Below are 17306 nucleotides of genomic sequence, written 5' to 3' on the forward strand. Positions count from 1 at the left end.
AATATAGGTAGATTTGAATGAATCATATAAACAACCTTAAAATCAGACTGTGGATCCGTAGAGTGATTACAGTCGATTAGTTGTTCAAGTATAGAACTCTTAACTGCTTTCTTTTCACCCTTGCAGAACCAAACTGGGATATGTTCTCGTATCCAAGTTGAAAGTGAGTACTGGCTACGGCCGATGTACCTTGCTCCACAAGAGCAATACAATTTATGTCCTGCTCCTAGACTTCTTCAAATTAGATTATGTTCCGAAAATTGATCGAAAATCCACAAACTACGATATGTTAAACATTTGTTGAACAAATATCATTACTTATCATTTGAAGTTGTATTCAACTGATGTGAAGCCCTAAAACGGAGTGCATTCATTTTACTCTACAAAACCTGTCATTTTTTTCCCTGTTCCAATTTATCACGAGGTCTGGTTGCATGAAATTTTAGATGGTTCTGTTTGTCGGCTTACCAATGGAAACTAAGATTTTTTAATATCACCTTAATTAAGTAATTCAAAGAAGAGAAATTTCTTGAAATTTGTTGAACGGTAATGTGGTTTATAGACCTTTTGTGATCCAGTATATTTAGCGACATGTTCAAGGACGAAAGTTTTTGTTTCAACACTAAAACTTTGATGGTTGTGAACGGGTCTTCTGTCAAAAACATTTCTAAAATACTTCACTAAACAATGTGTAATGTAAATTCATTTAGTATTATTTGTTTGAATCTTCCCATCGATGTATGAGGACTGCAACTGGTCAGTCTCTAATTGGCATTTGTGCATACTGTGCGTATTACCTCGATATAGCCTTAATTCACAAGCATGGTAAGCAAAGACGTGTAATGTGTTAAATTACACTCTGCAATAGTGTTGAACGAAACTCAACCAACTGATCACACACACAATGGTCTGGTCTGAAGAAACCGTAGACACTATCTGAACATCAAATATTCAGCATAACATACTGACACCGAAAATTCTTTCAGCACGCTTTACCATGACGATCTCTATTCAGAACAAAAGACTGAACTCACCCGTGGAAAAGCAATAGAAAATCATTGTAGGGTGACAAAATATTTTCAATTGTCAAATCGATTCATCAGAATGACAACCATGTTTTCCAATAAATCTTTTCAGATATTTTGATCAAAAATGCTCAATTCCACCTTTCATACACCAACATTAGTTGGCTCGATTTACCATCGATTTGGTGTGTCCATATGATATAAATGTAGATATAAATATGCTTATGCGTAGTAGTGAAATCATTCTGTTTACAGTTAACTTTCAATCTGTTCAACTGTTCTATCATGTTCCTCAAGTTGACAATGTTTCTACTCTGCATGACTGTGTTATATGATGATGTTCGTGCTGCTGCTGCAAATGACACTAATGCCACCACAGTTGAAAAGGGTGAGGATGTGAAGGTTGATAAACCAGTGAAGAATGTAGATGAAGAGAATGATGATGATGGTGATAAGGATGAGGATGAGGAGGACGATCATATGAATAAGTCGGCGGGCAAAAAGAATGAAAAGAAAACGGAGGATGTGAAAGTGGTGGATGAGCCAGTTGTAGACGATGTGAACATTACGACAAAATGATGTTGAGATGAGTGTTATGTGACGAACCATGATTGCATTTTAGGTTCTGTAATACTTCTATACTGATTCAGTTATTTATGACTAAATCTAAGTGTTTTTACCCCATTCAATAAATATACGTATACTGTTACTCGCATTGTTTTATCTACTTGATGTGGATTTAGTAAATAAAACGATTGTTTCATTGAATATTCTGGTGTTGAAATCATATCTGGATATGATTTTCAGGTTCAGAGTTGTAATCGGTTAGACTGTTTGAATTCATTTCGTAGATGGATATTTTGTGAGAAACATACTCGACGTTGTTTGATTTTATTCGCTTTTGAATTGTTGATATCCATCTTGTAATGTTTGGATGAAATCGCAACAGAATATTGTAGAGTGTATGTTGTGTATATTCTTTTAGAGTTATTGTGTAATTTGTTTGGTCTACATTAGTTCGTATCATATTTGACATTGTAGACGGGAGACATTTTCGGAGGGTTAGTGTTTCATTGAAGACAATTTAATTGGTATTTGAGCGGTTTGTTTGTCATCAGGTATTGTGATTTTATTACTAATTGGGAGACCATTTGACTTTTATAATATTTTACGTGAGTCGATTTATTTTTTACTACTGTATATTAATTCGTGCACGAAATATTTAAACCTACTTTTGATTTCATTTGAAATCGTCTATACTGTATTATGTACACTATGATAACCTTTCACGTGAGGAACGTATCGAAACACATTTTGTAACAGGTCACTAAGTTGACGATTTTAAATGTTGAGTGTGGTCGTTTCTGCATGCCATGCATTAATTCCATCAATCTTATTTGTCCGTACCCTATCAATCTCCACGAATCACTAGTGTAAGGGAAGCGAATGAATACTAACTATTCCAGTGTTCATTATCACAACATCAAATTCGTTTTCCCATATTACGTCTCTTCGACAGCATCAATCTTGTTCCTTTGGAATCGTTTTCACAATTCTTTGTTCTATGTGTGGGGTGATTGATGTAATCTTTTGTTATTCATCATAACTGAAGTGTTTAGTTGCGTTATTACATAATAGTGATAATATTTGGATTTCAGCTTATGGATCATTAGAGACTATTCATAAAATAATAATCTCTGAGAAATTTCTTCACTGTGAAACGTTATTTAATAACTGCAGATTTGTAAACTACGTAAGTGTATTTAGTTGAACTGAACGTCATTAAATAATTTATCTAATCACGTAGAAGAACAAATGTTGGTTTTGACATGTGAGTAAATGTAAATATGACTTTGCTTTTTTGTTGCATTTTGTGCTTGTTACCAATATGACTTCGTTTTTCTTTCCTTAGCATCATAATGTATTTAGTGTGTATCATATTTCTTTTTTTTCTAAAACTAAATTGACTTTATATATATATTTTTTCAGTCAATGTTTTATTAGTTGAATTCATGAGTCGAATAAATCTAGACTACCATGAAAAACCTGGAAGCCCTGTACGGTATTTTCTTCCCATAATGGATCCTGTGTTCGCATCCCTTTGGTGCGAGATCTTGGGTGCGCACTGCTGAGGAGTCCCACACTAGGCCGAAACGATCATTCAGTGGTTCCAGGTTCTCTATTATTGTCCAGCCATAATCGACTCTTGAATTCTACCATTAAATTACTGCCATCTTCACAAATCCCACTTTTTGATAATTTGAATTTTCCTTATATTTTTATTCTGGATTTTATCGGTTTAACCATTATTTTTATTTGGGACATTTTTTGTTCAATGACCGAATAATTTTCAATATCTTGTTCGAAAACTTGTATAGGCATAATCACCAACGGTTTCGTTTAGTGGTTATCAATTTTTTTTTTATTTAATGATATGGCTTATATCTTTTCCTTTTTATTGAGGTACTTTTTTCTGCGGCTGGATGAATTCGAATATCTTCATATACTCTTAAATATTCACGATGTAGACTTGGCTCTATGATTGTTTCAATGTTGTCCATGAGGGGTTTTCTAAAGATATTAATCAGTTTATTTCTGGCATATGACCAAATAATTATATATATTTATTAGATATTATTCTTCTGTGATTGAATTTTATTAGGACAAATCAGTCGTCTGTTTCATCGTTGTACTATACTCTCTTCAACCTTGCCAGGGATTTTACTCAAGGGTATCTGTAGCATGGCAAAATAGTAAAAGCTGTCTCTTCGGTTAGAAAAAATCTTGGCGAATCTACCGTATTTGTTTTATCAAATCTCGACAGCTAATTCTCAAAGTATGCACAGCCCATTGAGATCGGTTTTAATGATTAATATTAATACACAGATAAATGTTTAAAATTCTGTTCTTTATGCTACAGATTCCTGGTATAGATTGAAAGGTAACCTTAATCACTACGATGAAATAAGTCCTCGTAACAGTCTTCGTTGAGTCATAACTATTACGCATATGACTGGTATGTTCCACTACAATTTTTGAGATCAATTCAAATCTTATTGTGAAACTATGAACATTGATAAAAATGATACATTCACTTAAGACACAATAATCAAACAGAGCTGATAAATATACATAAGCTTATACGATGACAGCAACATATATAATACAGGAGATTTACTAGAGTTACTTCTTGTGTAATGAACAAGACACGTATGGTGGACAATCGGATGTATTTAAGCAAAAATTACAGACTATCTCACTAAATTCTGAAAACCATACAATGAACAGTTAATTTGCAAAATAACAATCAATTAAGTCAATCTTCACTGTTCCTGCTGTTAATATCAATCCATCTCTAATTTCATTGTTCATGCATTTTCCTACCAATCGCGCTTCATTTCAGTTCTTTCCTTATCGGTTTTCTGCCAAAATACATTCTATGTCTGACCATCACCTTATATTACTTATATGGATATAAGTAGACCACAGCACACTTGTAACATACAGTTAAAAGCTATCATACTGTGATATCATAACTAGTGATAGACAGAGAGCCATATGTGAAATAATCTGAGTTCAGAAGTCGTTCAAAATAATTTTCCATCAATGTTATGTAATTTGTCGGTAGTTGACCGGTAACGATCTATCAGAAAAACAACAAGTAATTATGACAGAAAATTTATAAATGCTAAACTGATTTATTATCAGTAAAATATAGAAAAATGAAGAATATACCAATCGTGGATTGGTTGAAGTTAGACATTAACACCACCGGATGCCGGCTCAGTAGTCTGTCGGTTAAGTGCTCTGGCCCGAGACTGGCAGGTCCCGGGTTCGAATTTCGCAAGTGCGGGATCGTGGATGCACACTGCTGAGGAGTCCCATAATAGGACGAAACGGCCGTCTAGTGCTTCCAGGTTTTCCGTTGTGGTCTAGCTTCAACTGACTCATGATTTCAACTATGAAAAAATTGTTTTCGTCAAATATTTACCAATATTATTGGATATTTTATTTTCTGAAGGTTTGCAAAATTTCATTATTTAGTGTGATGTATTAATCCTCATAATGAGATTTTAGTTTGTGAACGATCATTGAGCGATGCCAAAGAATAACCTTGAGAGTGTTCACCTATTAACCAGGACTAAATGAGGGTTTGTGAACCAATGTGAGGGATTAGAATTATGATTTACAATTGATGATTAAAGTTAAGAATTAGATTTCGGGTTTTCATCACGAACTGACATTGGTTAAAATGCTAAAACTCTATTTAGCCAAATGGATGAATGAATTTCATACTGAAACTCGAGACCTATTATCTTATATCTGATTGGTTCATCCATAAATTATAGTCTCACCATCTCTAACAATAACACTAACCTAACAAATTGACCTACTTGAAATGTCAACTTTAATTTAATCGATCACTTACTAGCTAACACAACGTAATTACAATTATTTTTTGTCTGTTTTCCCATCCATAAAGAGATGTACACACAATCCTATTAAAAGCCTGAGAGTGAATAAATCGAATATATGCCAGGAAAAAAAAATATTTACCATAGGATTTATCTATTCCTATTTCAGTTTCCAGTCTTCTTTCAAGGTCAATAGAACTTTAACCAATGAAAATAATTGTGATATTCTTTTTGTGCTAAGGCTGAAAATATTAACCAATCAAATTCTAATATTATCTTTACTTATTTAAAGTAAGAAATAATAAAGAATCATTTCACATATATTGAATTGCTTGTATACACTTTTTAACCCTTTTATAATAATAATAATAATAATAATAATAATAATGATAACAATATCCTTCAATAGATATATCATCTTACTGATCCTTATACATTATACTTGTACAAAACCACATTTAGAAACCGTGGTATGTTGACAAATATTACATATATATATATATGTATAATAGAGTCGAAGAGATACAGAACATTTTGCTGATGATCCAAATCGACATGATATAGAATTTGATCATAATGCATTTCTAGGTGAAGAGACTGCTAAAGAATTTTCACAACTTACACCAAATGAAAGTGAAGAACAATTAAAGTAAGTTAAATCATTTTTTTAAAATTTTTTTGTTTGTTTGATTAGGATTATTATACGAAAAATTGATAAAAATAATGATGAAAGAATAACTGAAATAGAATTAAAATCTTGGATTGAATATGTAGCTAAAAAATCAAAACAAAATAGTACTGATCGTCAATGGAATGATATAAATCCAACTAATCAACCTGTTATTAAATGGACAGAATATCTAATGAGGACATATGGACCAGAAGAAGGTAAATTTTAAAAAAAACGACTTTCAGATTAGTTTTCATTTGTGTGTATTATTAAAAGACAATATATAGTTTTATGAATGGGAGTTGACACATTACACAGTTTAAGAATTTATTATATATGTATATATATGTAGTTGAAAGCATGAGTCAGTGGAAGCTAGACCACCAAGGAAAACCCGGAAGCACTGAACGGTAGTTCCGTCCAATTGTGCGACTCCACAGCAGTGCGCATCCATGATTCTAAATCATGAGATTCGAACCCAGGACCTATCAGTCTCGCGCCAGATCACTTAACCGACAGACCACTGAGCCGGCATCCAACGGTGTTAATGTCTAACTTCAACCACTCCACGAAGTTTGAGCAACCGTTCACCGATTGTCTTCAGGGAGTTCCTTTCTCACAATGGACGTGGTTTGAACTCCCCTGATCACTGCTTCTCACTAGAACTCTAAGAATTATCTCTTGAAGTCAATCACTAGTGAGCATATGATTAAATATGTAGGTTGGATCTATCACAGAATGATCTGAGTTTGGCTACTTTTGAAGACCAAAGAAAAATATACAGTTGTTTCATCGTGACATACGATTTTTCAACTGTAAGCACCCACAGCCCCAACAGAAGTCGCAGTTCAATAGTACTATTTAAATTTATAAATATAAATGAGAATATATACGAAAATTATGGACATCAGGCTCTGAATTGATCGTTTTTCTTTGAAATAGGCCTTTGTTAGATCTAAAAAGGAAACCTTTCTATGTCTTTAATTAAGAATAGTTTGTCTTATCGCTTTGGGCAGTTTTCATCGCTTATAACTACTGCTCAACTACTGTTAGAAATTGTTAAATCTCACTTATTTGATATTGTGCTACACTATATAGTATCTAAAATAGACTTTTGAAAATGTCCAAAAAGATAATCATAAACCTTATTGATTAAAATATTCAGAAAAGGTTATAAAATTTACTATCAGATCCGGAGCTTTCCAAAATTTTGAGTTTGACGATTCAATCTCACCATGATGAGAATAGATTTACTTCACTAAACAACTTTACAAAAAACTGAATCAATGAAGATAAAGTATATATTTTAATACTTGACTTCCTTTGATAATCTAATAGGATAGATAAAAGAGAACAGAGTTAGGAAACAGTCCTTTTGAAATATATTGTAGTGTGGTCTACTTATATCCATATAAGTAGTATTTGATGATGGTCACACATAGAATGTATTTTGGCAGAAGATCGATAAGGAACAAACATAAATGAAGCACAATCGGTACGAAAATGCATGAACAATGATAATCAGAGAAGATGGACTGATATTTGCAGAAATTGTTCGATGGAAGGTTAGGTAGTCAATCGTTACTTCTACATATTAATATGTTGTCTGTTCATTCCCTTTTTCTTTCTTTAAAGGTAGGCAGTAATATAATAATAGATTCATAAGCTTGATTTTAATCGATAGACTAACAGGCTAATCGTTTTAAACATTAGGATAAACCAGTAAAATGTACACCATTTTTGTTTTGGCCTCTAAAATATCGTTATCGTCCATAAATGAATCAGTCTACATGTATATTGGATAACATTGAAACAATCACAAGTTTCACTGATTTTCATCCCCTGGAATAATTCCAAATTCAAGCATGACTAAACTGGCATAAATGATAAATGTTTATATGATTCATTTTTAGTATCTAATCAAATCAGTATATGATTAAACCGTTGTTGAATGGTTGTTTTTACATTAAAAATAACTTGAGAATCATTATTACATTCATTCAGTGGAATAGTTGATTATTCAGGATGAAACAAAACTAAATATTGAGACCATGAAAACTAGATCACCATTGAAAACCTAGAAACACTGGACGGCCGTTTCGTCTTAGTATATGACTCCTCAACAGTGCACATCCACGATTCCGCACTCAAGAATTAAACCCAGGATTTGACGGTCTCGCACGCGGACGCTTATCCTCTGAATCAGCCAGGATCCCAATTGCGGGTTTGTGAGTTTACACTGTTAAGGAGTCTAATACTAGGATGAAACGGCCGTCTAATGCTCCCAGGTTTTTAATGGTGGTCTATCATTCATCGATTCATGATCTCTATCAAGAAACTTAACAATCTCCATAACCACATACTGATAACTAATTATGCTTTGAATATTATGGTTTGGTTTGACTGTTATGTATACGTCTACATACTCTTTAATTTCATTGCTTGAAAATATGGTTTTAGGTAATTTTTAGTGAGGTTTACATTCCGCCTGTAGAAACTTTCACTCTCGTCTTTCATGCAATTAACATACAATCATACTGCGAACTAAGCTGCCAGCACCAAAGTTAAATATTCGAATTTCCACATTTCATACAATTTTCAAACTATATTTCGAATTATCAAAAGGGGGTTTCTGGAGATTTTACTAACTTTTTTTATATAGCTGAAATCATGAGTCAATTGGAACTAGACCACCATGAAAAACCTGGGAGCACTGTACGGCCGTTTCGTCCTATTGTGGGATTCGAATCTCGCGAGGCGGTATCGTGGGGGTGCACTGCTGAGGAGTCCCACAATAAGACGAAATGGCCGTCCAGTGCTTCTAGATTTTCCATGGTAGTCTGGCTTCAATTGACTCATGATTTCAACTATATATATTTTGAATTGTTTTTGAAACTATATAAGACAGTGTAAACCTTAAACCAACATAATGAAAATAATTAATTATTTATTATTTATCCTTACAGAACGATTAAAAGATACAGCTACATCTGAATCATATAAAAAAGCTGTTCAACATGATCGGCGACGATGGATTGCTGCTGATTTAGATGAAGATGATAGTTTAAATAAGACTGAGTTCACTGATTTTGTACATCCTGAAGACAGGCCAAATATGAGAGATGCTGTTATTGATGTAAGTGCTACAGTTTTTAATTAATAAATAAATTCTTTGTACTAATATTTAAAAAGATAGTAGCTCATCATGAAATTTTAGCAATGATCACGCTTGCATCTAAAAAGTAATTATACCCGTTGAAAGACTTCACTAGAAAAACCATAGATCCCTCTGATCCATTAGTTAAAATTAATTAAATATTTCGGCGACATTCTTTATTTACTAATCACAGTGGTTGTAATTTCAACCGGTCCATATACTGGTATACAGAATGTCTGAATAATTTTGATCAATAATTTGCTGCTAATCAATTAAGCCCATTTTTGAGTGGACCACGCACTGTATTTGTTCTATGGACGCTCATTTTCATCAACCTGTTAATGTACAGCAACGTGTACCTGTATTGCAAGGTCAACTTTTAGAATGTCCTACCACGTAGATGTTTATTAGTTAATATGAAGTTCTTCTAAATGACTAGCCAATAGTGTTGTCTATTTGGAAGGCGTATGAAAAACAGATTTCGAAATTTTAGTTAATGTGGTTTCTGGCTAATTGTGGAATTCAGAACCCTTGCCTCACCAAATTTATGGTTCCTCAGCTTTATCTCTTTGTACCACATTGTTGGATTTGAAAGTAGAACTCATTATCTTTAGTTTCAAATGGACACGCTGAAGGGTTAAACTCAGTTAGTTGCTAACCTAATCAAACCCTTATTCATATTGCTTTTCGAAAACTGAACTAACATAAAGTGGAGGGAGTTCTCCATATAAACTATGTTTCGATCTTATTTTGTTTATCCTCAGTTTTAGAAGAATTGTAAATTCTTTCAGAAATGAGTATATTTCTCAAATTATATAAACGCTGGAGGAAAAATCTATGGAAATTTCTTTATGGTTAAACAATGGCATGAAAAGGATTATGTGTGACAGCGAGAACAAACATAAAATTGTAGATATATTTTGAGCCAGCAAGAAGATATATCGTTATGAACAACAATCTAACATTGATTAGTAATGAAATTTAAATGTATTCAGTGCTTGACATTTGTACGTCAGTTTTCGCAAGGATGTTTTCTACGATTTCCTCCACTTTTAATGATCCTTTCTTATTCAAAATCTGATTCATTGAAGAACCAACTAGTGAACTTCTAGATTTTTAACAGGCTTTAAGTGTTTTTATGGGGACACGCGTTTATAATTTTAATTATATTTCTTTATAATGATTTACCAACGATGATACACTATAAGATAACAATCTGATAATCACTTAAAGAGTATTACTGAATTTGGGTAGTTTGTTTTTTAACAACCCCAGAAAAAATTCAGTCATTCAATGAGAACACTTCATACAAAGCTATTCGTAAACTGAATATCAAGAATTATAAGAAAAGATGGATAGTGGCTAGCAGTGGAATCCAGGACGCGCGTTTCGTCCTACTCGGGACTCGTTGGCTGGATTCCACTGATAGACACTATATATCTTTGCTTATAATGCTTGTAAATTAAGGCTATATCGAGGCAATACGCACAGTATGCACATGTGGCCAATAAGAGACTGACCAGTTGCAGTCCTAAACATCAATGGGAAGATACAAACAAACAATACTAAGTGAATATCAAGAAGTGTTAAACATTGAATTTCTCTAACATAACTCATCGGTACTACTTTGATTTTGATTGGTTAATGGTATAAATTTAATGTTTGTTTCTCTGTTCACTTTTTGATAGGAGTTACTGGAATATGTGGATAAGGACAATGATGGATATGTATCTGAAAAAGAATATTTAGGTAAAATGAAAATTTAATAGATTTGGTTATTATTTAAGTTTTCTGAACACCATACTTATCTATTACATCATTGTCTTAGGGATTGGGATCCGCGAGATGATAGCAATCGATGGTTAGAGACCTTGAATGATATGGCTCAAAATTGTTTGCAATGGCGAAAGTGCATCCACTCTTTGTGTTCTGCTGAATTCTAATCTTCTGAATTCTTCATATATCTATCTTTTCTTCTCTTTTCAAATTTATTTCATTGGATTATACTCCTTCAATAACATCTTCAACCTCTAATCTTCCCGATTACTGCTTATACTCTTACTATTTCTACCACTATGGGATTTGAATCTACAACTGCATCTCTATACTAATGTGGTATGACAACTCGAACTGATGTACATACGTACGAAGTTCTATGTTGTAACTGACTGACTGAGTATTTTAGGGGAGAAAATTGACAAAAAGCGGGTAACTGAAACTGGAAACTTGTCTTCAGCATTGCTCACGCATAGCTTCCACAAATGTATAACATTTAAACATTAGTTATTATATTTTCATTGTTGTCTCTGGATTTTATTTGAATTAAGAGAAAATATTTCGTTGGGACCACATTCAAGGCCAATTGCGAGTACAGTTGCGAATGAATTAATTTAGTTTATACTATCAACTATAAGTCGTGGTGGTATCAGGAAATATCCGCTTAGTATACTAACACCCATTAGATTGGATGAATTCCTGCTGTACTACTGATCATATTCTCAGGATATAACTTAAGAAAGTGAACTGGCTAATAATTTTATCCGATGTGAATAAATATCAATTATTGCTGTTTCCACTTAGTTTTGGGTTTCAGTCTTTTAACGTTTGTGTTTAAGAACGCTAGGTAATTTTTGGATTCGGAACAGCAATGTAAGAAGCCGTTCTTGCTAGTTTTTATTCCTACAATGAATTGTTATCTTAATTGAAGAGAATAATAATAAATTACAGTATAAGTGACAATACTACTAATCTAGCTCTATCCAAAAACAAATATTAAGAATAGATTTCCATCTTTATTCTAGAATCTATTTCATTTTTTTAAAAGTTGATTTAGCACGTGCTTATCAAAGTACACCATTTGATGAAAATGAACCTGAACCAGAATGGGTTGAACGTGAACGAAGTCAATTTCGTCGATTCAGAGATACAAATCAAGATGGTAGAATGGATAGAGCAGAAGTTGGTGAATGGATAATGCCATCGAATTATGATCCAATAGATGCAGAAACAAAACATTTGTTTTATCATGCAGATACTAATAAGGTAAGCAAATTAAGTTTCTTTTACATAGTTAAGATCATGAGTCAATTGAAGCTAGACCACCATGGAAAACCTGGAAGCATTGGACGGCTGTTTCGTCCTATTATGGGACTCCTCTAGCTTCAATTGACTCATGATTTCAACTATGAAAATACTGAAATATCCACAAAAATCCCTTCTGAAATATCTTTTTGTTTTGAAGTAACTGTTTATTCTACATTTCTTTATAAATGTGTAATTGTAGTTTGAAAATCAAAACGGTCGGATGATTGATTTCGGTTATTCTTCTGTTCTATGTTAACTTGGATAGTCGTTTAACTTAAACACAGTGTAAAGAAGAAAAAAATAAGGCATTCTAATTGGGCTCATAGAAGGTTATACTGTGCTCTATAATAGTAGCAAAATTATTTAGCTTTTAAAGTATTAGTGTACCTTTTAACTTCTAATATATTGTGGAGATTGTATTGTTTAAATTAACTTTTCAACTAGTGATCTCAATGTAATGTCATTGAACGAAGACGAGGAATATCTCTAACTGACTTTTAATCAGTGTTATTTTCCAGTCTCAAGTGAGGATAAATAGATTTCCAGTGCTACCAGCGTGAAAAACGACAGTAGGCAGGAGGAATGTATGGTGTTTGCCTTCAATTGTCCATTTTTATCTTTTTGTGTGTTCTGAAATCTTAACCATCTTCTCGTTTGGTCTTCATGTGTTATTTCAACTCCGTACTTTCGATGCACCGAAACTCTCCATCTCATCCGGCAACTGTAGCAACTTTGACGTTACGTTTGGCTACACACTACTTACAAACAAACTTGTGAGTAATATCCACAACACCTGAATTTCTGTGATTTTTCAGTCGATATCAATCTATTTATAAGTTTCACACGTCTTGATGTCTTGATAAATGTAAATAAAGCCGGAAGAACAATATTTCCAGAATAAAATGAATTCATTTTAGTTCAAGGCTTCTCATTAGCTGAAAAAGGAATAAACTTGCATTAGAAATATTATTCAGGATGACATTACATACTATAAACGATTGAATTTAGTTTGAAACGACTTCAGAAACTGATACGTCTTATTGATTGAACGCTATACTCGGATCCTAAGCTAGTCTCGTAACCCCCAAAGCTAGAACTACACAGCGACTTGAACACGAGAGAAAAGACACAAATTATGAAGGAAACGCTTTACTCCAAATGTTCATTTATGTACAGAAAATATAGGGTTTTTATCGTATTTTAGAAGTCCTCGGGTTTTCCTGAAAATTATAGAATACTACTCAAAATAGTAGCAGTGTAGTTATCAACCAATCAGAACCTCTACATGTGACTTTTCATTTTTGCGATATTTCTAGTAAAACTTCTAATCAAACGCTGATTGGATAAAATGCTTCTTAATGTTTCCTGAGCTTGTCATGTCTATTGCGAGAAATTTGCAGGATCATCCCAACAGAAACACAAGGAAACAACATATGTAGCTTAATGGTTAAGATTGATAGGTATCTATATGTTGAGTGATGAAACAATAAAAAGGGGGGAAATGGATAAATTTGTAAGTCATGATTAAGGGATAGTGAATAAAATTAGGCTGTTAACAAATAGGTGGTAATCAGGGCACCTATTTAACGTGGAATCAAATTTAGAATGAACATAAGTTATGAACCATAATGAAGAGATTATGTAACTGACATACTTTAAAATATAACTATAACTATGGCAATGATAAGTGTACCACAGTTTCATTCTTCATGTAAAGGTCAAGTCGAAGACTCTTGATAGTAATGGTCTTTGTAAAACGGAGTAAAAATGGCATACGTCACCTGTCAATTATTTTGAAAGCTTTTGAGAGATTCACGTTGTGTCCACTATCCACTATAGGTTTAGTAACCGCACTTGTGGAAATCTCGCTTACTTTCAGGTACAACTTACGAGAGATATGTTCTGAAAACCTTGTTGATGCCCTTGTCTCAGTCCTTCCTATGTACTTGCTTTTAAATGTACATGTAAATTCGTAAATACATTTAGTGTTGACCTCAGCAAATCATTGAACCAGTTTTGATTGATTTAAGGGATATCTGAAAATAGTTGAGCTGCAGTGAAGCTTGTCTTTGGCTTTGATTTAATCCTTTAATCAATCCTTCCTGAAATCTCTTCACTTTTAACTGCAACCAGGATAGAGACAAGTTTTCCGTTAACAGTTGCTTGTTTAGAACTTTTTGGATTGTTTTTTTTTGTACTTCATTATAAGAGTTTTTGGATATCTATTTTTTGTAAAGCATTCTTCAGCGTATACTATTTATTCCTTCTGACTCAATTGAATGGGGTTTTGATTAAACAACCTTTATGACTAACAGGAAAAGAAGTTATTATAATTTAAGTATTTGCGTCTACACTTTTTTTTCTAAATATGATCTTCTTGATTGTTCTATTGTTCATTCGGTTTACTTTTAGGTCTAAATAATAGATGTGACTGGTATGTTTATATTCCATCGTAAATTTGATGTCAACCTGTGCTTCATTGGACTAGTAAAACAACTGTGAGGCATGATCTATATTAAAGCACCTTCTGTAAAGTGTTAAATCTTCGATTTCTTGTTTAAGTTTCATTTGTTCAAAACTAGCCATAAAGATATCAGTCAAAATGAGCCCCTAGTAATGATCCTGTGACAACCCCATCAATTTGTCTATATAGTTGATCGTTGAATTTGAGTTGAATCCCTTTCGTGCATAATAGTAATAATCTTTTAAAATAACGTTTCTATTGTAAATTTTGATTGTTTGCAGCTGATAGCAAGCCTTGGAATATGATAAATTCACTTGACTCTCCAAATATGTTTCCTTTCACTCCATTGGCTAGTATTGCTTACTTACTTTCACCTGTTACTCCCAATGAAGCATAGATCGCTGACCAGCATTCTCCAACCCACTCTGTCCTGGCCCTTCCTTTCCAGTTCTATCCAACTTTTGTTAATCTTCTCATGTCTGTCTCCATTTCTCGGCATAATGTGTTCTTTGGTCTTCCTCTTTTCCTTGGCCATGAGGATTCCATGTGAGGGCTTGTCTTGTGACGCAAATGGGTGCTTTCCTAAATGTGTGTCCTATCCACTTCCAGAGCTTCTTCCTGATTTCTTCCTCCGCTGGAATCTGGTTTGTTCTCTCCCACAGTAGAATGTTGCTGATAGTGTCTGGCCAACGGATCCGAAGTATCTTGTGTAGACAACTCTTAATAAACACCTGTATCTTCTGGATGATGACTTTCGTAGTTCTCAAAGTCTCCGCCCCATACAGTAGAACTGTCTTGACATTTGTATTGAAAATTCTGATCATGGTGTTGGTTGACAATTGTTTTGAGTTCCAGATGTTCTTCAGTTTAAATATGCTGCTGTTGCTTTGCCGATCCGCGCTTTCACATCTGCATCAGATCCACCGTGTTCATCAGTGGTGCTGCCCAAATATGAAAATGTTTCCACATCCTCCAAAGCTTCTCCGTCAAGCGTAATTCGATTGGTGTTTGCTGTACTGTATCAGAGAGTCTTGTTTTTCCCTTTGTTTTTATTGAGATCTACTGATTGGCTAGTATAGGTTTAACTTAATTCATATCAGTTGTTCAACCAAATATTTTTCTCAATAAGATTATGTGAAGCATAACAGTAAAATAATGAAAAGAACAAGGATAAAACAGAATTATCTCCTTGTTCTTCTTTACTTTTCTTTGCTTGTCAGGATGGATTATTAACAGAAGCAGAAATCATTGCCAAACGAGATACTTTTGTCAGTAGCCAAGCCACAAATTATGGAAATGCTCTTAAACAACATGAAGAGCTTTAATTAGAATGCTAAAACGAAGTGTTAAACAGGATGAAAAGTGCTTTATTTCATTTTTAACTGTTTCGTTTTTTACTTGCATGATCCTGTTGGTAGTATGAATAAAACAATAAATCTTGTTCATTGTTCCACTTGTTACTTCTTATCGCTTTTTCGCCTTGAGTTGATTGGGTTCATCTTAAGCATGTTAAGATTACGATTCAAGATCTAAGTAAAATATCATGAAATGTAATTTGAAAAGGGTTTGTGGGATAGACACAATCAGAAGATGGAGAATTTGAGTTATGTGATTCGGATTATTTTCAAGTATATTAGCTCTTCAACTTTCTCTCAATTATGAATTACACCGTTCCTTCACACATAGCTTTCTATTTTGTATTCTCGCGAGGCGGGATCGTGGATACCCTCTGTTGAGGAGTCCCACAATAGGACGAAACGGCCGTCCAGTGCTTCCAGGTTTTCCATGGTGGTCTTGTTTCAATTGACTCATGATCTCAACTATATTAGAGTATATTTCCCAACCCTGTAGCATTAATTTGAAAATGTATGGTAAGTTGTACCATAATCTACTGAACATTAGTCTTTTATTTCATAAAAATCTAGATATTAAACATTCAAACAACCGGATTTGACTTGATTTAATTGTCACTTTTTGAAGTCAATCATAACTATTTTAATGTTTTAATCGTGTAAGATTCATAAGAATCTATATAGAATTGTATAAGACTAGAAAACTAAATATCGACTATATCTATTAGTGATTATTGCAAATGTGGATTAGTGATTATTTAATAAATTTGCTATACGGTTCACTAATCTTACTTACTTACTTACGCCTGTTACTCAGTAATAATTAATTTTAATCATCATTGGTAAGCTGTAAGAGTCTTTATCAAATAACTTACGATATACCGTCTAGTCAAAAGAGGTAATGTGTGATAGATGTCTATAGAGAATGATAACCTAGTTCTTATGGAACAACTCATTATTCGTGAATTTCCCTAGTGATAGATATTTTGAATTAGTTAAATAAATTAAAATAATGATGAATATGACTTATTTTAAAATATATTTGAATCTGAAGGTGTATATGGCAGCATAATCAAACAACGTTTATATCAATCTCAATAACTAATTAAAACAATATTATTTAGTATCAGAAGGGGTTT

General features: G+C 33.3%; 2 protein-coding genes across 2 annotated transcripts; both read left to right on the top strand.

Moving 5' to 3' along the window:
* Positions 1 to 1310: 1310 nt before the first annotated feature.
* Smp_201410 (uncharacterized protein) lies at positions 1311 to 1604 on the top strand (the record flags this gene model as incomplete). The annotated part of the gene is made up of 1 exon (XM_018795473.1): positions 1311 to 1604. One exon carries the CDS (start codon positions 1311 to 1313, stop codon positions 1602 to 1604), a length of 294 nt encoding a protein of 97 aa, XP_018649783.1.
* A 4163-nt stretch (positions 1605 to 5767) lies between these two features.
* Positions 5768 to 16224, top strand: Smp_147680 (putative ef hand containing protein). The gene is made up of 7 exons (XM_018795474.1): positions 5768 to 5910; positions 5953 to 6089; positions 6135 to 6328; positions 9077 to 9246; positions 10956 to 11016; positions 12092 to 12309; positions 16036 to 16224. The coding sequence occupies exons 1-7, from the start codon at positions 5827 to 5829 to the stop codon at positions 16138 to 16140; spliced, it is 969 nt and encodes a 322-aa protein (XP_018649784.1). The 5' UTR covers positions 5768 to 5826; the 3' UTR covers positions 16141 to 16224.
* The last annotated feature ends 1082 nt before the right edge of the window (positions 16225 to 17306 follow it).

The sequence above is a fragment of the Schistosoma mansoni genome, chromosome 2 (genome assembly GCF_000237925.1).
Source record: "Schistosoma mansoni strain Puerto Rico chromosome 2, complete genome".
Taxonomy (NCBI): Eukaryota; Metazoa; Platyhelminthes; class Trematoda; order Strigeidida; family Schistosomatidae; genus Schistosoma; species Schistosoma mansoni.